The following is a 19,050-nucleotide window of genomic DNA, read 5'->3' on the forward strand; positions in this document are numbered from 1 at the left end:
AAATTAATTATATTTATAAATTTATTTTAATATATATTAAATTATATTTTATTAAAATATAAATTATATTTATTTATTATAAATATTTTAAAATAAAATTTATATATTTATATTTATAAATTATAAATAAATTTTTTAATAAATTATAATTTAAATTTATATTATAAAAAAAATTTAATAATAAATTTAAATATTATATTTATAAAATTTAATAATAAATTTAAATATTATATTTATAAAATAAAAGTAATATTAATCGTGTAATATATTTATTATTACCCGTGTAATATTTACGATACGTATTTAAAGTTTTTTTTTTTAACGTTTATCTTAATAACTTTACGAATATTACTTTAAATCTTATATAATTTATATTAAAATTTAAGTTAAAAAATGACAAAAATTACGGTCCAAGGTGCACGTGATTCGGCCCCAAATTAGTCGAGATATTAAAGAAATAAGCATTTATGTATATAAAGTAACCTTTTTATTAGCGCTTAACTTTAATTAACTAGCGCTCAGCTCTGACCAATTAGCGCTTAGCTCCAACCCACTAGCGCTTAGCTCCAACCCACTAGCGCTCAGCTCTGACCAATTAGCGCTCAGCTTTGACCAATTAACGCGAGGCTGATATGCAAGGCTAACGAAGCTAAGCTAAGCTTTACTTAAGCATTACTTATAATACATATTAAAATCTCTTGACACAAATCCTTAAGTAAACTTAAGGCACAGGAGGCAACCCCATTGGCTTGCACAATAGCCCTGAGTTTACGAACAAGTCAGGCAAACCGATTGATTTGATTGGTTAAATCCCTAATGTGGCCGCCCTGCCTCGCCGCGCTGGGGGTCACGGGCGCTCGGCACGTGCTTCGCACGTGCCTCGCACCCGTGACCCCCGCGCGGCTCGGCGGGCGGCCATACAAGCCAGACAACAACCCCCCTAGCCACGGTTCGAATCCTCGACCTCGCATCCCTTCCTCTTTTACGCATTACTACGTAAGCAAAAGCGCGGCGCTGTTGCCTGCTGCGTAAGCGGGGCAAGCTCCGTTGACCCCTTATTAGCGTTGTTGCAGCCGAAAGCCGCAACAACGCCAGGCCAAGAGCCTTATGGCTGATTACGTAGCTGTGGCTGTAGCCAATCCAATCGCCAGGCTAAGAGCCCTCGCTGTGGCTAGTCACGTGGCTGTGACAGATTGTGTGGCTGCAGCTGTGGCTAGCCCAATTGTCAGGATTACATAAGCAGCTTTCGTCGAAATCTCGACCAAAACCCACTTTATTCCAAGATGCACCCAATCAACAAACGTAAAAATGACCAGGGCACTTCCATTTCCAGTAATTTTTGTTGACCTATTTGGGCCAAATAGGAAGGTGATGTGGGTCCCCAGCGAAAAAAAATGCGACACAATAACCCTTCGTAAACTCAGGGCATCACAATCACTATATGCATTCGATGTAAAAAATAAAGAGGCATTATACATTAGGTATGCGTGGCTTTTACACAGAATTTAACTAAATACCTACCTAGGTACCTAACATATGTGCAGGACGGGAGACCTGATGATTGGCAGGAAACCGATTGGATGTTTAAATACATGTAGAACGATAAAAGGCTCTGGAGATCGGATTAGGTACCTCTTGAAGATGTCGGGCCTCGCACAAGCTGACAAGCCACTGAGATGGGTTACTACGTATTTTGTCATATAAATGTGCCTGAGAGTTACATGTGGGACTTGGATGGGGCAGTGGAGGCCCCTATGGTTTTACCATACACTACCTCTGACGCTCTGACGGAGGTGTATGTTAGGTACTCTTACCCCGGCTATTTCACCGGGAACTCTCCACTCGGGGGGGTACTACCCTGATTACGTGGGGTCGTCAACATGGAAGGGGACGGACCACGGAGTTTAGCTCAACGGGAATAAATAGACCTTACTTTAAAGGTCACCTCTTCGGCATCTAAAGTCGTATCGAGCCGTCGATCGAATCCGCCGATGTTGGCCGAGGCTAGTTACACATTCCTTTCTCAAGTTAGCCTTCCTTTGTAACACTCTCAAACTAGTGCCTCTTTGTTTTCAAGAGACTGTATACCCGCGACGTCCCCTTAAGCTCGCAAGCTTCACTCAACTTCTTCGACACGTGGAAACTTGAAACGTGAAACGTGAAGCGTGGTTCAACACTTCAACACTTCAACACTTCAACACTTCAACGAGCAATTTGAAGCAAGATGGTGTTTACTCCACCGGCTTGGGTGCCTCAGTTGCCCTTTGGTATGTCATTAGCTCCCTTCTTCCTCATAAGAGAATAATAGTGCTTACAAAAACTCTTAGACCCCCCGGACTCAATTCCAATTCATGAGTTCTGGAGCAGCGAGAAGTATGGGAGGCAACCGCTCGCGAGGTCGCGGAATCCCTACACCTGCGGGATTACGGGGAAGACATACACGGCCGCTGAGATGACCGAGCGCTACGAGCTCCTAGCGCGATCACTAGCGAAGCGTATGGGCTGGAGGCCGAACGAAGAGACGCCCTGGGATAAGGTAGTGGGCGTTTTCTCTTTCAACTCGGTAGGTCGTTCAACTATTCTCTGCCCATAATGGTAATGGGGGCACGAACGTTGACTGACGTTTTAGATCGACTACATGATGTCTACCTTCGCGGTACACCGCCTCTCGGGCATTGTAACGCCGGCAAATGCCATGTATTCAGCAGCCGAGCTTGAACATCAGCTCAAGTCAGCTGGTGTCAAGGCTCTAATCACGTGTATCCCACTACTAGATACAGCATTGAAGGCCACGAGAGCATGTGGTATTCCGGACGACAAAGTATTCATTATGCACATACCCGGGGAATCTAAACCAGTTCCATTCACGAGTCTCGATGGCCTCATCAATGAAGGCCGATCTTTGGCAGAAGTCGAGCCGTTGGTCTGGGCGAAGGGGCAAGGCGCTCGACAAGTTGCGTATTTATGCTATTCTAGCGGCACTTCAGGTCTCCCCGTCAGTTTATCCTCCCTTTTCATATAGAATTATTTACTAAACCTCCATGATAGAAAGCCGTGATGATTGCACACCGAAATGTCATTGCGAATATGATGCAGATCCGATGGCATGAGGATCCAGGTAGAAAGGCTAAAGGCATCGAAACTCACGTCCAGCTTGGTCTTTTACCCCTAAGCCATATATATGGGTTGGTAGTAGTTGCACAAGCGGGGACGTATCGGGGAGATGCTGTAATCATCTTACCGAAGTTTGAGCTGAAGATCTTTCTGGAAACTATCCAGAGATACAAGATTAATTTTATGCATATTGTAGGCGTCGTGTGCACTCAGTCTTATGGACAGATTCTAACTATATTTTATAGGTCCCTCCTATCGTCATTCAAATGTTACGGAATATGGAGCTGTGTGCCAAATACGACTTATCCAGCCTCCGAATGGTGTACACAGGGGCCGCACCGCTTGGTGCAGAAACACACGAGGATATGATGAAGGCCTTCCCGTTTCTAAATGTCGGCCAGGGCTACGGTATGACAGAAACAAGTACAGTTATAACTAGCACGGGTGAGAACGACGTGATGATTGGAACATCGGGATCTCTAGCGCCTGCTACCCGGGCCAAGTTAATAGGCGAAGACGGCAAGGAGATCACCGAGTACGAAAAGCGTGGCGAACTTTGGGTCCAGTCGCCCTCAGTCACGCTGGGTTATCTGAACAACGAGAAGGCAACATCTGAGGCTTATGTGTGGGACGATGACGGCCGCTGGATACGGACAGGAGATGTGGCAGTTGTTCGGAAGTCGCCGGCCGGGCACGAGCACTTTGCTGTTGTGGATCGGTTGAAGGAGTTGATCAAAGTCAAGGTGAGATACTCTCTATGTATTTGTTATGCTCTTAAAAGTACTGACCAAAATCAATTTAGGGCCATCAAGTTGCTCCGGCAGAACTGGAAGCTCATCTCCTCAGTCATCCAGACGTCAATGATTGCACAGTCATCCCAATACCGGACGAAGGATCCGGGGAGGTACCGAAGGCTTTTGTCGTGAAATCCGCCTCAGCAGCAGCGAGGCCGGACGATGAAGTCGCCCTGGAAATTAGCAAGTGGGTTGAGGAGCACAAGGCTAGATATAAGTGGTTGAAGGGCGGAGTTGAATTCATCGATGCGATACCCAAGAGCCCCAGCGGGAAGATCTTGAGAAGATTCTTGAAAGATCGGGAAAGAGAGAAGAGACGAGTCTTGGGGGCGAAGCTGTGAGATATTGTGAACAGTATGGATATGGCTCGCAGAATGGCTATTACGGAGATTACTGATATATTCATTATTAGAGAAGCTTAGATATTCTTTTCATTCATTAGCGCTATAAAGCCAAGACCTATGCTAGCAGATTCCCAACAAGTTTAAATCCAATAAGACAATATAGAGATATTAAGATTTATTTCTTGCCCTTCTGTTTCAAGTATTCCTCTTCCTCTGCTTGTAAATCCGCATCGATCTTGGCGCCTTTAGAGGGTTCATTGCCGTGTAGCTTGGCCTGTAATGAGAGTTAGTGGGCAGTTTTGTCATAGGATAATTGAATTGACTTACAGGCAATGTCGGGTCCTGCTTGGAAGCCTTGGTCTCTGGGTCTTCTTGCTCTTCACGGTTTAACTTGCGCTGCAGGCCATTAGCTCTATCCTCAAGTTTTCCTCTTAGGTGTAATTGCGAGGAAATACCTCTTCGTTGGCTAGACGGTTGGCAATGGATCGCTCGTCCTCTGCGAGCAATGTTAGCCGATGTTCTTAAATAAATCAAACCTTTAGAATAAGGGGGTAAGATAAAACTCACTGGAATCGTTGGGCTGGTGCGAATTCTCTACACCCTCTTCGTATCGGGGACGACCTGGAATCTCTGAGTCCTTCAGGTTCCTTTGGTCGCCGGCCTCATAGACGGAGCTTTGACCAACGTTGGAGTAACCAGACATGTTGAATATGTGTAATAAGAGGTAGTTATAGTTAGAGAATATTGTTCGAATTCTTTAATAGATGAGCTAGAAGCTTTGCGAGACGTTGTGGAATTATATGAGAGGTATAAACTACAAACCCCGAAACCTACCAGAGGGTAGCTTGGGTTGAGCTTTTATAAGAAAGAGTCTTTCCATAACTATGACTTGCTACTATTACCTACGTCATTAGGTGGTAGATCACCTCAATTATCGATATTGGCTACATAACATTATTTAGGATGACACAATACAAAAATTATATGTATTATGGCGTCGACAAGCATTGCCGTGGAGTGGCTGTTTGCAGTTGGGATGTACTTCGACGTCATAGATGATCGAGATTGTTTTCTTTGAGGCTACGCGGCTGACGTGACGGGCGTAGGTACCTAAGATAGGTACCCGTAACGGTACGGATTACCCCTGAATAAATGGGCCCCTCGGAGAGATTGACCCGCTATCTTCCCTTACGTAAATGCACAAAATGTCTAGCAGTCTAGCGGGCCGGTGTCAGCTTCTTGCAGGTGTAAAATAATCTGATTGGACCGTTACCAACCGATCAGCCGATTTGCGCCTTTGCAGAAACCAATGCGCAAATTGAATAATTGAATAACGACTCCAAAACTTTGTACGTTCGAGCAGGTCCAACGATACGAGGGACCATCACCAACTTTTGCCAATACCGTCAATATGTCCATGTTCCGGGCTAAGAAGCTTGATATTGGCTGTTTCGTCAATATCAAGACGATCCGAGATCACTCCAAGAGGAAAGCCTATGCCCAATTCGAGCCTGAGAGGTGCGCCAACGAACAAATTCCGCCACTTAGACATATAGGTTCTGACAGCAATTGCGCAATTGAATAGACAAGCCCTGCGATATATCATCCGAAACACAACGCTCCCCCCTAGGGCCCGAGCCGAAGCTCAGTTACAGCTTACGCAGATGCACTGCTACACGCGACCGACACAAATCCGTGGGCGATGCATATTAGGTGGTAAGGGAAGAGGTATATTGCGGGACTTCAAGATGTCAAGAGTAAGCCGTATTCTGCATACGAATAGGAATAGGCCTTGACAGGTGCTAACTAACTCATTTGCGCAGTATAACTTCAGGATGCAAGCTATAGCGGGAAATATTCCGGGTGTGAAGAAGGCCAGCTGGTAAAGTCGGATACATACGAGTGATGCTACCTAAATAGGACATGGCCGCTGTTACTTGGCTCGCGACTCATGCTTGCGGCATGATATGTACATTGATAATATTATGACGCTGCAGCCGGATGAGCGCTGTAAGGTACCTATACCTAAGGTAATCATGAAGCAAAAACATCGATTACCTAATCTACCACCTACTCAACTTCTACCTAATAAGAGTGTTCTATGGGATTTTACCTTGGGTTATGCACGCGCTTGGACATCTACGTACGTGCCTAGGTTAGGTAAGGTAAAGCACCTCCTATCCGGGACAAGATCTGGCAGGAAGTGACATAGATTGGTACCTGCCTATCTCAACATTTTGATTAAAATAAGAGCACTGCATCTACTTAGTTGTGCTAATAGGAGGTAGGTCTATGTGGGTAAGGCAGGTAGGCAGGTAGGTAGGTATCATGGAGCCGGGCCTGCAGCTTCCCTCGTTTGCATGTTTGCATGTTTGCAAACGGTAGCTTTTAGAGAATAAATTCGTTTGACAGCCATGCTGCTAGGTACCGTTTACATTTGATCATACCTTGAAAATATCACATTAAGCATCGCGGCCAGGATTGATGAACCAAACATCCCCAAGTCATCTATTATTCATTTATCCTTAACCAATATTCGTACTAGAAAGCATTTTTAACAATACTTATCGGTATATCACTGGTTGGTTTCTACTGATTTACCATGTTCCGACGAAAGTGGTCAGGTCTACCAGCAGACCCTGACTTCCCCGTTGACCTATCGAAGCTTGGGTAAGTGATACTCTTGTTTTCTACCTGGCAAGACAGCGGATTTACTAACAGGTTATTCCCCTTAGCTACTTTATCAATGAAGATGACGAAGTCCGCGCCATCGATAACCCGGATAACTACTTCCACTTCTTCTTCAACCGCAACCCCCGATGGAATGAGCGTCAGCGCTATGCTTTCAATCGTGAGCAAGCTCTCTTAGCTTTCTTTCTCCTTTTGGCTTCCTACGATACGCTAAACTTTAGCTAACGCAAATGGTAATGGTAATTCAGAGGCCCTACAATATGTGATCTGGGAGCGTCTAGAGAAATTGGGCCTGAAGAAAGAGTTATTACCCTTAGGTACTCTTGACACAAACAAGCCACATGTTCCTATCTTCGTCAGTAGCGACATTGCTACCAAGTCGCGTGTCGTTGTCATCTTCGGCGAGACTGTGCAGGACCTTGGTGTGCTTGCGCATCGCATCATTGGTGGCCCTGGCGGTATAAACAAAGGTTCTATGGTATCTGTTGTCTCTGCCCTTCAGAAACAATGCTCCTCGCCCTCCGACCCAACCTCTCCAGGAATCATCCTTGCCAACATGGGTGAGCTGATCTGGTATCCAGAGGGGAAACGTACCCTCAGTCGCAGCGCTTTTGCTGCAGCGCCAATGCAGAGTGCTGTACACTATAACAACGTAATTGAAAAGGGCAACATGGTCGAGAAGAACTCGAGCCCGAGAATGCATGTTGGTCATATCTTCCAGGAGGTGATCCCACACTTCACCAAGGACGATGCCAAAATCGATATCATAGTACTGGGTAGCAGCGCAGACTATGTCGAGGAGTTCTTGGACTTACCCCCTATGTGGAATGTCTGGAAGAGCCGCGTTAGCTGCCTTGCAATTGTTGGTGGCTTGTATCCGGTCTGGGATTTGAAGAACGACGAATTTGTGAACGTCTTCTTGAGAAATGTGAGTCTTTATTCAAGACCCCCCCTATTTCTCCTTTTGATTATACGTTGTACCCTCTTATTGGTTCTTGGATTATAAGGAGCTAATTTGTACGTCCGATATATAGAAAGCCCGCGCGTACGTAACCTCCGTTGAGCCAGCTGGCATGGTTATTTCAGGCCCCGAGGGCAACCCGAAGACTACGACTTTCACGCAGATGGGATGTCCTATCTTCAGTAGTGGAGAACCGAATTACACAGAGACAGCGCTTATCGCCGGCTCCGAGGTTATCCTCGGCTGGCTTCAAGAAGTGGCTATGACACCCGAGGGCCAAGATTACACCAACCCATACTTTCACGTTGATTTTGCCGATCCCGTATTTGACACCGATGAACCGGATTGGAGCCCGTGGCAGAATGAAGAGTTAGTTGGTCAGAAGGACGAGCATGACAAGATGTGGACTGAGCAGGTCTACGAGAAAACAGGCGATCCACAGGGCGAAAAGCCGAACCTTTTCGTGCTGCGAGGTGATGAGGATAATGAGCAGGCCAAGAAGGAAAACGTGAAGATGGGACAGGTCGAGGATAAGAACTAGGCCAGCCTTATTATTTCCGTCTAATGTTGGAGGGCAACGATATTCTTGACGACGTAATGAATCAACGAGCAAACGAATATTAACCTCAATCAAGCCTTGCCAGATGGATTGCGATTGGGTTATAGACAGACACCTTATATAGGTAGATAGATATTAAGTGGATATGGCAATTGACACTTCTCAAATCTCGTCTATTATGCCTGAAGTGAATTCTCAATAAAAGCTATGGTTATATACAGTACACTAAATTATTCATCCCATCATTGAAAATGCATATAGATTTCTTATGCCTAGTTATTATATCCTACGTGAATCCAGGCAACCTCATCTATTGAATATGACAGGCAAGGTGGGATGGGATGGGATATGTATTATATGCAATGTTGGCCTAGATAAGCGCCCCTAGGAGTCCTTCTTACCATTTATTTTTATTCCCTTAGGTACATATTGTAACAACATACATACGCGCATGTCAAATCACACACATCACGCCTGGAAAAAAGCCGCAAACCCGGCCTTAGGCGCTTCCGATTCCTCCAGCACATCCTGCGCCCTCCTCATCCTCTCCCTGACTACATTCTCCTCCGCAGTCCATCGTCCACCAGCTGCGGTCGCAGCCTTGCCGTCTCCCCAGAGACTCGGCAACCAGCCGCCGCTATTCGTCTTGGCTGGCTCCCCGTTCTTCTCCAGCGAAGCTTCCGCCTCGCGCTCCTCGCGCGCGAGCCGCGCCACCATGGCCTGCCAGTTATCGAGGCCGGCGAGTAGGCATTCCTTGCACGTCTTCTTGGCGTCGTCGTTGCCGCGGGCGTCGCCGCTATGGTTTAGTTTGTGCAGCTGTTCCTCTGCTAGGTCGACGGCTTCGCGCGTCCAGGCTAGGCCGTCCTCGCAGCCCTTGGTAGTGCCGGGGGATGAGGCGTAGATGATCTCGCCGATATATAGGTCCAGGCCGGCTTCTTCGCATAGCTCCTTCGCGTCCCGGACTGGAGGGGATGTACCGTCATCCGGGGGCGGCGGGTATGCGGGGGGCGAGAGGAGACGGGCGGCTGCGCCGGTGATGTTGTGGAAGGTCCAGGGGGAGGAGGACTGTGTTTGGTCGGGGTCGACGTATGTGGGTTTCTTTTGGGGCTGCGGATGCGGGAGGGATCTACGTGCGCGGAGGACGGAGATTAGGATTGGGAGGGCTGCGGCGATGTCGCCTGTGCGCGCCTTGTGTGTGGCGAGAGCGGTGAGGGTGGTGAGGAGATTGGCGGAGGGGTGGCGTGAGAGGTCCTGTAGGACGTATGACTTCGTGTCGTATGGAGGAGGTGAGCCTTCCGTAGCTAATGCCAGTGCCCATTCGTATGTGAGCTCGGAGGCGTCGGGAAGACCCTTGAAGTCTAGCCACGAGGCGTACTCTAGCGCCGCGTCCAACTTCTGCTTGGATGTGAAACCTTGGGTCGCTAGTATTTTCTTGTAGAAAGTTTCGGGTGCTTCGAAAGCACGCTCGCAGTCCTCTTCGCGAGGGGCACTTGGTGAGCCAGGGGAGATGGGTTTCGGATTCGGGTTCGATGGTCCTATGACCTGGTTGGCCGGGAACACCAAGTGCCGCGTCTTATCTACGATCTGGTCATCGAGGTGCTCGGCCGCCTTGGCACACAGCATCAAGACCTCGTAATAGCCCCTCCTCCACGGCTCGCTTTTGGATGTTATATCATACCCTCCGCCTTCGGTTTGGCTCTGCGCAAGGCCGGCTCCTTCGCCCTTCTCATCTTCTAGCCTTTCGATTACATTTTTAGCATAGTTGCCAGTAAGGACCCAATCAATATCCGGCAAATCGGTTCGGTCAGGGGCCCATTTCGCGAGTCTGGATCGCAACCGAGTTATGAAGTTCCATTCGTGCGGCGTCGGGTATTTCCTCTCAAGCCACTCCTGCTGTATACACCAGTAGCCGGCGATAGAGAATCCAGCAATGGCCCAGATATATATGGTATACTTGAATCCGAGATAAACCTCATAGGCCAACCATCGTTTTCGCTCGGTGGTGAGGTACCGGAATTGGTGGTTCCTAGCTAGCGGCACAGATAGGAATGGAATTTGAGGTCGCCCTAGGGATGCGAGGTTCGTATTTCTCGTAAATCGGCGAGATGTGGGAGGAAATGGAAATTTCAAGGCACGGAGGGTGAGGAGACGGCGGAGGAGAGCGCGTGGTGGTTGCATCATGTCGGTAATTGGTTCTAAGACCTCAAATCACGACTCTCTTCTCGGTCACGTATCGAAGAGTTCTCGACTCTTCAACATCGAAGCGCGCGTTCGTAGGCGGGCATGATGTAATAATCAAGTGTATACCGTATACCTAGGAATGAAATGTGTATAGATCAATGATGCTGATGAGGCAGTGAGGCTCTTATTGCTGAACTCAAATTCTACCTTTGAGCTAAAGGCTTTAGTCCATACACTACTGTATGTATGCATGTCCCCGCCATAAGTATTACATAAGCCCCCGCCTTCTTCGGAATATGACCAAGCAATGATTGGCTAACTTAATCATTCATCTCATTGGTCAAGAGGTACGTAGGTACCTAACCCCTGAACCCCTAAACATCGAGATACAGAGCCAGCCTCTTGAGTAGTACTTGGAATATATCCAGTCACTTCTCAGGAGTTCTCCATAGCCATATCATAGGCTTTTCAGTGACAATAATTCCATGATCGTAGTAATTATAGTAATAGTCACTAAACTAACTATTTGCCATAGGGATGTGTTTATCCTAGAATAGTCCTAAGGTAATGACACGGTAGCTGAGTAAGCGATCAATACAGGCTTAGAATATCTAGCATATGGAGCGGGGAAATTATGTTCAAGGAGATATACTATAATAACGCCTCGAGATATGCGGGGAAATAGGTTACGTGTAAGGTCTAAGCGGATAAGCTGAAATTACTCGAATCCGGAAAACTCCTCGCAGGATACGATTCAGCTGAAAAGCTACAGGACAACGGTGTCATTCCGGGAAAGAAGATTGATTTCCAGCCAATAAGGTAAAGCTTGAGCGTAATACCTATGCGTCAAACGTGACAGTATTCATGCAGTAATCGTCCAAGAAGTGCAATATTGGCCTATAAGCCATGTAAGAGGGTGATGTCCTAGCATGTGGTTAGGTACTGGGTCCCTAATAGGCGTTCCAGACGGTCTGAGATAATGTACAAGTTATCAAATTTGTGGTACGCAGAGGCTATATAAAGATGACTGTAGGTATTTTAGATACCTAGGTAAGATGAGCACAACCACGGATATAAAACCACCTTCCTCGCCCCCTTGAACCCTTTATCAATCTTACCAAACTATCCCTCAAAATTAGCAACACTACTTGTCTAATCTACCAAACATGCAGTCTACTACTCTCCCTGACTATTTGAAGATTCCCTCCGGGTCGATACCAAGTTTTCACAAACGAGTCGGAGATCCTATTGACCATGGCAATATGAGAGCTAGCTCTGGGGGCTTTCCCGTTCCAGGAGAGCAGAACCCGACCTCAACATCTGTCATGGCCCAGGATTACTTTGTCAGGTACTAGGATTGTCATTAAACCCCCTATGTTTCCTTATTTGTGTTGATGTTACTTTAGTGAGGCCACCTGGACCAACATTCTTGCCTATGGCAAGTTCGATTATATTGTGATTGGGTCTGGTTTTACTGCGCTTGCCTTCATTACGGAAACGTTAAAGCATGACGTGAATAAGCGAATCTTGTGCATCGAACGAGGCGGTATGTAATAATCCCATCTGGCAATATACCTATTTGCCATTAACTAATAGTATAATTAGATTTCTGGCTTCCGTCTCACTTCCAAAATCTCCCCTTGCCATTCAAAATGGTACTTGGTGGTCCATCAGAAACTTTCCCATGGACCCTTTCGCGAAAGACGTTCAAAACGAAGGAGCTTGGATTCTGCCACGGCTCTTGCCCCTTTTTCGGCGGTAGAAGTACATTTTGGTCCGCTTGGAGTCCCAAGCCTGATAAAAGTCTAATGAGAGATTTCCCAGAGGAATTAATCAAGACCACGGAAGAAAAAGACTTCTGGTATTCGGCTAAGAAGCTTCTTAATGTCACACCAGCAACAAAAATTGATGATAGGGTATTCTCAGGTTTGCAGGAAGCTATCGACAAGATTCTGCAAAAGGAATTGAGTAAGATTCCTACAGCCGATAGTGTGGAGTCGGCGCCCTTAGCCGTAGGTCCTAGGGCTCGTACATCTTTGATGCGCTTCAACAAATTCTCTGTCCCTGGGCCCTTGCTTGCGCAGTATGAAAACCAACGGGTACTCGCTGAAAAAGAGAAGGGGATGCCGTTGGAACTAATGATCAACTGCACGGCTACCGGGTTGAAAAAAGATGATGATGGTGTGGTTCGTGCCATTGAAACGAGTCGCGGTGTACTTTCGTGGACTGACGACGATACAAAAGTAGTCCTCTGTGCCGGCGTATGTCTTGTGAGAGTTTCCCTTTATGCAAAGAAGTTTGTTAACCCTACCTTAGGCGATTCCTAACGCGACGTTACTTCTCAACTCATTCTATAGTTGCCATCAGACAGTAGGCAAGAGATTGACAGGTCACTTCCAGTCGCACATCACAGCGCGCTGTCTAGCTGATAATGTTGACTGGAAATCGAACGGATTCCTGGAGATTGCAGCAACATACCTTGCTGGAATGGATCCCAAGACTCATCGCCAGTACCACGTCCAGATAACAGCGATACACAGTCCTAGACCGCAAGATGATGCTGACGATGCCGCACGGGAATGCCCAGACTATGCAGCAGCGGCAACATACGAGCAGCTAAAAGACTCCGAGAACTATGTTGTCTTTGGTATGTCACTCAGGTACTCTGGATAAAGTAAGCTGTGGTTGAGCTAACGGTTTTAGTCTGTGCATCGCTTGGAGAATTAGACGAAAGCAATAAGGAGAACTTCGTCCGACTGAATGACTCCAAGGATCCGTCCTCCAATGTAACTCTACAGCTGACATTGACTGATGACGATAAAAAGCTCTGGGATACAATGGATAAAGCCACTTTTGAGACTATCGAGGCTATGTCTGGCGACTCAGGTATCGTCGAATATTGGGACACCCATAACGGGAAATGGAGCACCAATAAGCCTCCTACGGAAGATATTCGTATTCCCGGCGTGGTACATGAAGCAAGCACGGCCTTTGTCGGACCAGAATCAAAAGGTGGCTCGCTCGACAGTTTTTATCGACCGCACGAAGTCGCCAACGTGGTAAGTTATTAATACTTAACTAGTAATCCTCATGGAAACCTGCGAACTGACTCGAGAAAAAAATTAGTTTGTGACGGGAGCAGCGCTATTTCCCACAGCAGGAAGCTGGAATCCGACGCTTACGATGTGTGGGTTTGCTCAGGATCTCGCGAGGAAGCTTGGTGAGAACCCTGGCCTGATACCGCCGTCGAAGAAAGAGGAGGTAATGCCACTTGGGAGCAAATCCGGTCCCTAAAGTTTAGTAAGGGCTCTGCCAAGATAGAGCCGCGGAGGGTTATGATGAAGCCTTGTGACATCAAAAACAGGTAACCAGCCGTTGATAAAAGCTAGTTCCGGCTACACATTCTATCCATATAGAACTCGACAGAGTTAGGGCACTAACTATATTAACTTATTTTCTGTGTGGTATGTGAAAATAGATTTGGGATAAAGTAATACTCTCCTGATGATAGATTCTCTGGATTGGCTTTCCTCTCTACCCCTATTTTTCTTGTCTTCTTGTACCAATATATTCGCTGCTGTTCTAAAGGCCATCTACCTACTTTATAGCAAACCGTTATCTCACTTTTATATACTATTATTATATCTAGAAGTCTAACGGCACCATCTATATATTTGGGCCCATCCATTCAACTACGTTTCGACGTTAACAAATATTGATATAGGTAATTCCGAAATTCATATCAAATACCACCTAGCCAATTGCTGCCTATCTCGAGTCAGTAACTGCCATTTTTGGATGACCATAGAGATATTATCATTCCGTTGGCTCCAGGCAGCCAACTGCGCCTCTGTTCTAGGCTTTCCCTATGACTCCGCGGAGAACTCCGCGGTAGTATCAAGTGCTGATATTGGTCAATCTCATTTTTAATAATCCTTGATCAGGATTCTAATCTCGTGCATTTCGATAGCCTCCGGCTCGTGGCTAAATGCAATCCCACGGCCCGCGCATGAATGAAATCTGGGGAAGATTTGAAGATGCGAAGGCTATTTTATGTGCCTTGCAGAAATTGCTCACACGATGTTCGGCACGACATCCGAAATCGAGGGTCTATACCGATATCCGAGAATGGCAGCTCAATAGTGACATTTTTATTATATAAGTAGAACGTTGGAATGAAACTCTATTACCCGGCTCTGTTCTTTTACCAAGACCTTGGATAGAAGTTGTTTGTCCTCATATATTCCCCGACGCAGCTCCCTGCATAATACGTCATTATTTTTATCCCCAGACCCCAAGATGTACGCGCAACAAATATTGAGCGCCTTGGTACTGGCGGCTTGCGTGAACTCCGGTCCGATCGGGCGGTCTGTGAAACCACAGATCGGGGGATCTCCGAGCAACGTCTGTGTCCTAATCGACGGCGACGATCCCTATGTTCTCGACCCATTCTACCGTCCCCAATGCGCATGTAACTGCATAAAACAGGCATGCAAACAAGTGAGTCTTCTAAGATAAGCACCTTGTTCATCCTCCCGCGCTGACGAACTCGATCTTGTGCAGTCGGATCCTGCTCAAACTGAATTATGCCTTCGTACGCCTTGGCCTAGCCCTAATAATACGGCTTTCCCTGATACGCTGGTACGTTATGGTGCTTGTGTTGGAGTAAGTGATATAATGGCACTCGATTATAATAATTGAACTTCATCGCTAATGGCCTGACTACCTAGTCCACGCATTGTGTTGGAGGGTGAGTTGCATAAGAAATTGGAGGAACGACATCACGATCGAGGAACTGCATATAATATCTGCATGGTACCTATCATATGTCGGTAATTTAAGCCTCAGCACTTTAATGGGCTATAAACCACACTTCAAGCTAGGTAGTGTAGTTACTGATTATCCATCTTAAAGAAATTGAGTGCCTAAGTAGGAAAAGGGAAAAAGGCCGATAGTGATATAAGTCTTTAATATTAGCTTACGGTAATGTGTTAGGTACCTACCTACTCTCATCATTGTCTTCACGGACTGTTAATGGTAGCCGTCTTCCTTAGCTATAGCGCCCGGACATCAATATCGCAAGCTGAAGTTATATACTAACTTAGGTACTTAATAATATAAGACAGCACGAAAGTGTCAACTTGCGCTGCTAACGTGTATATTTCCCTTCTGCCTATAAGGACTTTCATGACTTTTAGGTGGTGAACTACTGTGTATCATGCGGTAGTTGGTGTTGTAACTTTCTCAATTCTATACCTTAGGAGTATGAGGTAAATTATTGAAACCGAATACGGGCTCTTCTTATTTGTGTACTCTAGGATTGAAATGTAGTTGACTGATGTGATGACTTTCGATAATGGAGAAATACGTAAGCTGCTTACACATTGCAACACAGCGTCATGTCACTCGGATGTTACCTACCCCGTCTATGTTTCGGTGTTTATTCTCGAGTCGCTCAACACAGCTATTTTTATATTATACCAAAAGTCCATTCCGTAAAGGGAACCCCCATCTAAGTTTTGGTTAATACCAACAGTCCAGCTTTAAGCTTGGACCTCTTAACAACGGGGATTTTTCGGGCATAAGGCCTTTATGACGAAACGAGCGTAGGAGGTACCGAGCAATACGCTTCCCCACACGAATCCTTTGTAAGGTAAAAATCGCGGCTTATATAACATGTAACTACATACATTTCGCAAGTGGCGGTCAACACTGCATATTGGGGGCCATGTCTGATACTCAGACGTACATATACGCGGAACTGTTAACTGTTTGCAAAGGAAGCGGTGAAACAGTGGCTACTGTATCGTTATGCTTCAAATATTGACGATGGCCGAATCATATCATTTGAATAAAGCTATCTGGGTATAAACCGGTAACCAACTGGTAGGACAGGAAGCAACTAGGCTCACGGTGACATCCAGGCCATTCCAAAGGTTCCATACCAGCTGCATACATATGTATGCACGTTGGCCCTGGATGGTAAACCGACCTGTCACATTATAGGAAGGAATCCCTGAACAAATGTCGCACGTCCATAAGCCGTAGGACTTAGCGCTCGGGGACTAGGAAGAACGTGCTTAGAGACCCATATACCAAATATACCAACACGGACGTCGTCTAAGACTCGAGGCTATTGCTAGATATTCCTTCAAGAATAACTCATCATCAGCCTTGCTATAAAACTATCGCTTAGTATAGATTATTCGTAAGGACCTTCAATAACTACGACCTGAACTTGAGGCTCGTCATAACTCACATTAGGCGTACACTGTGACATGTATTAGATAACCGGATCTGACCGAAGAGTAGCATTTCAGTTCTAGCCCTACACGGTTTCCTTGGTTCGGGCTGACACGTGTAGTCCGTCCCCTGGGATCCTATCGGCGTTACTACTACATCGCCGATTTGGACATGACAACCGCCGTTTTCTTTGGAGTCTTGTAACGTAATCATCAGACTATACGTCACGGGCGGGTTGAAGTTTTGTAAGAAGCGCCCGTTCCCTCCGCGCCAGCAATGCGTTTCGAGCATTATGCCGAGCTACGTGGAGGTGACGGCTGACTTCTGGGAGAAGACTTGTCTATAGACGAAGAAGTATTTAAACGTGTAGACTCTCTCTCTCTTTCGTCTCTCCTATAATCACTTGTACAACCGGGCTCTCTTCCACAGGTATCACGAACACCATACATATATTTGCCATATTTCCGTTTTTAGGACTTCATTTTTGCCTATATTCTCATTCACAATGGCGGCTTTCCAAGTTAGCGGTTACACCATTTTAGTTGGTGTAAGTATTATCCAAATGGAAGAACTCTATAAGTTAGTGCTGACTCCCTTTGAATAGGCTGGTGGTGGTATTGGTACAGAGCTTGGTGCCACATTTGCTGAGGCAGGCTCGAGGGGTGTTCTCTTCGCCGATATCAACTATGAGGGAGCTGTTAAAGCTGCCGAGAGCAGCAAAAAGGTAGCTCTGGCTAAGGACTACAAGGCAGTGGCTGTGAAGGTGAACGTGACGGACGCCAAGTCAGTGCAAGAGATGGTCGACGTCGCAGTCAAGGAATTTGGCAGGATTGACTATGTCGTCAACGCCGCAGGTGTAAGTTCCCGATGATACCCGTACCTGAAGCAGCATGTTGACGAGTATCAATGGCCAGGTCGACGGCCGCAAGAACGTTCCGTTCGACCAAGCGGACGTTGCTGACTTCGATCGCGTGTTCGACATCAACGCCAAGAGCATACTATACGTCACTCAATCCGTTGCTAAGGTCATGAAGGCTCAAGAGTCTGCCAAAATTGATCTAGGCCGCCACGGCGTTAGAGACCTCGGCCGTGGATCGATCGTCAACATTTCTTCTATCTTGGGAATAAGCGCCCTGCCCAACAAGGTTGCTTACATTACCTCCAAGCACGCCGTCGGAGGACTCACCCGAGCTTGCGGTATGTAAAATGCCGAATGTGTTATTATCGTACATATTGCTGATGAGATGATTAGCTGTCGACTACAAGGCACTCGGCATCCGATGCAACCAGGTCTGCCCTTCATGGGTTGACACCCCCATGTCGTGGGAGGAATACAACCGAATTCCCCAACTGCGTGGTCTTATCGAGCAGCTACCTGCTGCCGGGCGTCTGATTGCACCCTACGAGGTAGCATCTGCTTGTCTATACCTCTGCACGCCCGCCGCGTATTATATCAACGGCAGCACGTTGACATTGGATTCGTGCGTCCTAGTTGGACCTGCCGTACCGGCTGTGGAGTAATCACCATCCTGTAATCATGCGGGGTTAGGGAAAAGAACCTATGGCGGCGGATATCTGCTTTCAGAGGACCTAGTGCTTACGGAGGTGACAAGGAGTCTGTTCCAGTTAATCTTTCCCATACTTGGCAGCTTGAGCTTAGCAGGATCGCCCTTTAGGTCGTACTAGGTGAAAATAAAATTGACCGTTAAACATGTAAATCGTATATATGCCCGGCTATGTGAACTGAAATGAGAACTCATGGTACGTAGGGAATAAAAATGACGATAAGGGAATGATGTTTAGTTCGATCGGAGGGACACCCTAGACCTGCTTACGTATTGTCTTGCCCTTTTTCAGATAAAAGAAAAAGCAAAAACGTGGGGGAGGGGCCGCGGGTCTGTATGTGAATATTAGTGCGAATCCTGCTAGCAAGGGCAAGAATCCACTGGAGCCCAGGGGGGAGACGTAAAAAGAAAGAATCACTTGTTACGTTACACAACCGAGGCTACTTAATTGGCATTGTACTAGGTAGTTCTATATATAAAGTGCATTAGGGGACCTAGTCTTATGCCACACTGCCCATTTATCACAGCGTATATGTATGTATTTTAATTCCGTCTTGTGTTACAGTGGTGGTGCAAGGCATATTGTCTATGGACTTTT

At 46.4% G+C, this 19,050-nt stretch overlaps 8 protein-coding genes across 8 annotated transcripts; 6 read left to right on the forward strand and 2 right to left on the reverse strand.

Annotated features, from left to right (window-relative positions):
* The first annotated feature begins 1,962 nt into the window (after positions 1-1,962).
* On the forward strand, positions 1,963-4,338 carry F5Y00DRAFT_201865 (acetyl-CoA synthetase-like protein). Its single transcript, XM_048005365.1, has 6 exons — positions 1,963-2,267; positions 2,328-2,563; positions 2,630-2,995; positions 3,049-3,306; positions 3,360-3,857; positions 3,917-4,338. The coding sequence occupies exons 1-6, from the start codon at positions 2,225-2,227 to the stop codon at positions 4,247-4,249; spliced, it is 1,734 nt and encodes a 577-aa protein (XP_047860221.1). The 5' UTR covers positions 1,963-2,224; the 3' UTR covers positions 4,250-4,338.
* An 88-nt stretch (positions 4,339-4,426) lies between these two features.
* F5Y00DRAFT_201861 (uncharacterized protein) lies at positions 4,427-5,083 on the reverse strand (the record flags this gene model as incomplete). Its single annotated transcript, XM_048005364.1, has 4 exons — positions 4,820-5,083; positions 4,708-4,748; positions 4,580-4,648; positions 4,427-4,526 (listed from the first exon to the last, which is right to left on the reverse strand). Exons 1-4 carry the CDS (start codon positions 4,953-4,955, stop codon positions 4,428-4,430), a joined length of 345 nt encoding a protein of 114 aa, XP_047860222.1. The 5' UTR covers positions 4,956-5,083.
* Positions 5,084-5,564: 481 nt separating this feature from the next.
* Positions 5,565-6,416, forward strand: F5Y00DRAFT_249017 (glucocorticoid receptor-like (DNA-binding domain)). Its single transcript, XM_048009530.1, has 3 exons — positions 5,565-5,770; positions 5,838-6,009; positions 6,076-6,416. The coding sequence occupies exons 1-3, from the start codon at positions 5,664-5,666 to the stop codon at positions 6,136-6,138; spliced, it is 342 nt and encodes a 113-aa protein (XP_047860223.1). The 5' UTR covers positions 5,565-5,663; the 3' UTR covers positions 6,139-6,416.
* Positions 6,417-6,854: 438 nt separating this feature from the next.
* F5Y00DRAFT_274098 (Arb2 domain-containing protein) lies at positions 6,855-8,546 on the forward strand (the record flags this gene model as incomplete). Its single annotated transcript, XM_048013295.1, has 4 exons — positions 6,855-6,922; positions 6,988-7,103; positions 7,192-7,871; positions 7,978-8,546. 4 exons carry the CDS (start codon positions 6,855-6,857, stop codon positions 8,443-8,445), a joined length of 1,332 nt encoding a protein of 443 aa, XP_047860224.1. The 3' UTR covers positions 8,446-8,546.
* A 97-nt stretch (positions 8,547-8,643) lies between these two features.
* F5Y00DRAFT_249021 (uncharacterized protein) lies at positions 8,644-10,848 on the reverse strand. The gene has a single exon (XM_048009531.1). It carries the CDS (start codon positions 10,642-10,644, stop codon positions 8,932-8,934), a length of 1,713 nt encoding a protein of 570 aa, XP_047860225.1. The 5' UTR covers positions 10,645-10,848; the 3' UTR covers positions 8,644-8,931.
* A 962-nt stretch (positions 10,849-11,810) lies between these two features.
* F5Y00DRAFT_266685 (uncharacterized protein) lies at positions 11,811-13,938 on the forward strand (the record flags this gene model as incomplete). Its single annotated transcript, XM_048011974.1, has 6 exons — positions 11,811-11,992; positions 12,051-12,190; positions 12,250-12,905; positions 12,961-13,291; positions 13,348-13,703; positions 13,771-13,938. 6 exons carry the CDS (start codon positions 11,811-11,813, stop codon positions 13,936-13,938), a joined length of 1,833 nt encoding a protein of 610 aa, XP_047860226.1.
* A 1,005-nt stretch (positions 13,939-14,943) lies between these two features.
* F5Y00DRAFT_266686 (uncharacterized protein) lies at positions 14,944-15,398 on the forward strand (the record flags this gene model as incomplete). The annotated part of the gene is made up of 3 exons (XM_048011975.1): positions 14,944-15,144; positions 15,208-15,309; positions 15,375-15,398. 3 exons carry the CDS (start codon positions 14,944-14,946, stop codon positions 15,396-15,398), a joined length of 327 nt encoding a protein of 108 aa, XP_047860227.1.
* A 2,165-nt stretch (positions 15,399-17,563) lies between these two features.
* On the forward strand, positions 17,564-18,619 carry F5Y00DRAFT_249024 (uncharacterized protein). Its single transcript, XM_048009532.1, has 3 exons — positions 17,564-17,743; positions 17,802-18,084; positions 18,140-18,619. The coding sequence occupies exons 1-3, from the start codon at positions 17,684-17,686 to the stop codon at positions 18,406-18,408; spliced, it is 612 nt and encodes a 203-aa protein (XP_047860228.1). The 5' UTR covers positions 17,564-17,683; the 3' UTR covers positions 18,409-18,619.
* Positions 18,620-19,050: the final 431 nt, after the last annotated feature.

The sequence above is a fragment of the Daldinia vernicosa genome (assembly GCF_022497035.1).
Source record: "Daldinia vernicosa strain CBS 139.73 unplaced genomic scaffold F5Y00scaffold_78, whole genome shotgun sequence".
NCBI classification, from domain to species: domain Eukaryota; kingdom Fungi; phylum Ascomycota; class Sordariomycetes; order Xylariales; family Hypoxylaceae; genus Daldinia; species Daldinia vernicosa.

What these genes read in the sequence shown, in the direction of transcription:
- F5Y00DRAFT_201865 (XM_048005365.1), top strand. Translation starts at nt 2,225, where the DNA reads ATGGTGTTTACTCCACCGGCTTGGGTGCCTCAGTTGCCCTTTG. An exon ending in GGTGCCTCAGTTGCCCTTTG is followed by an intron (nt 2,268 to 2,327) that starts GTATGTCATTAG and finishes AAAAACTCTTAG; the next exon opens with ACCCCCCGGACTCAATTCCA. An exon ending in AGATTAATTTTATGCATATT is followed by an intron (nt 3,307 to 3,359) that starts GTAGGCGTCGTG and finishes TATATTTTATAG; the next exon opens with GTCCCTCCTATCGTCATTCA.
- F5Y00DRAFT_249017 (XM_048009530.1), top strand. Translation starts at nt 5,664, where the DNA reads ATGTCCATGTTCCGGGCTAAGAAGCTTGATATTGGCTGTTTCGTCAAT. An exon ending in GCCCAATTCGAGCCTGAGAG is followed by an intron (nt 5,771 to 5,837) that starts GTGCGCCAACGA and finishes GCAATTGAATAG; the next exon opens with ACAAGCCCTGCGATATATCA. An exon ending in GGGACTTCAAGATGTCAAGA is followed by an intron (nt 6,010 to 6,075) that starts GTAAGCCGTATT and finishes TCATTTGCGCAG; the next exon opens with TATAACTTCAGGATGCAAGC.
- F5Y00DRAFT_249021 (XM_048009531.1), bottom strand. Translation starts at nt 10,644, where the DNA reads ATGATGCAACCACCACGCGCTCTCCTCCGCCGTCTCCTCACCCTCCGT.
- F5Y00DRAFT_249024 (XM_048009532.1), top strand. Translation starts at nt 17,684, where the DNA reads ATGGTCGACGTCGCAGTCAAGGAATTTGGCAGGATTGACTATGTCGTC. An exon ending in ATGTCGTCAACGCCGCAGGT is followed by an intron (nt 17,744 to 17,801) that starts GTAAGTTCCCGA and finishes ATCAATGGCCAG; the next exon opens with GTCGACGGCCGCAAGAACGT. An exon ending in AGGACTCACCCGAGCTTGCG is followed by an intron (nt 18,085 to 18,139) that starts GTATGTAAAATG and finishes TGAGATGATTAG; the next exon opens with CTGTCGACTACAAGGCACTC.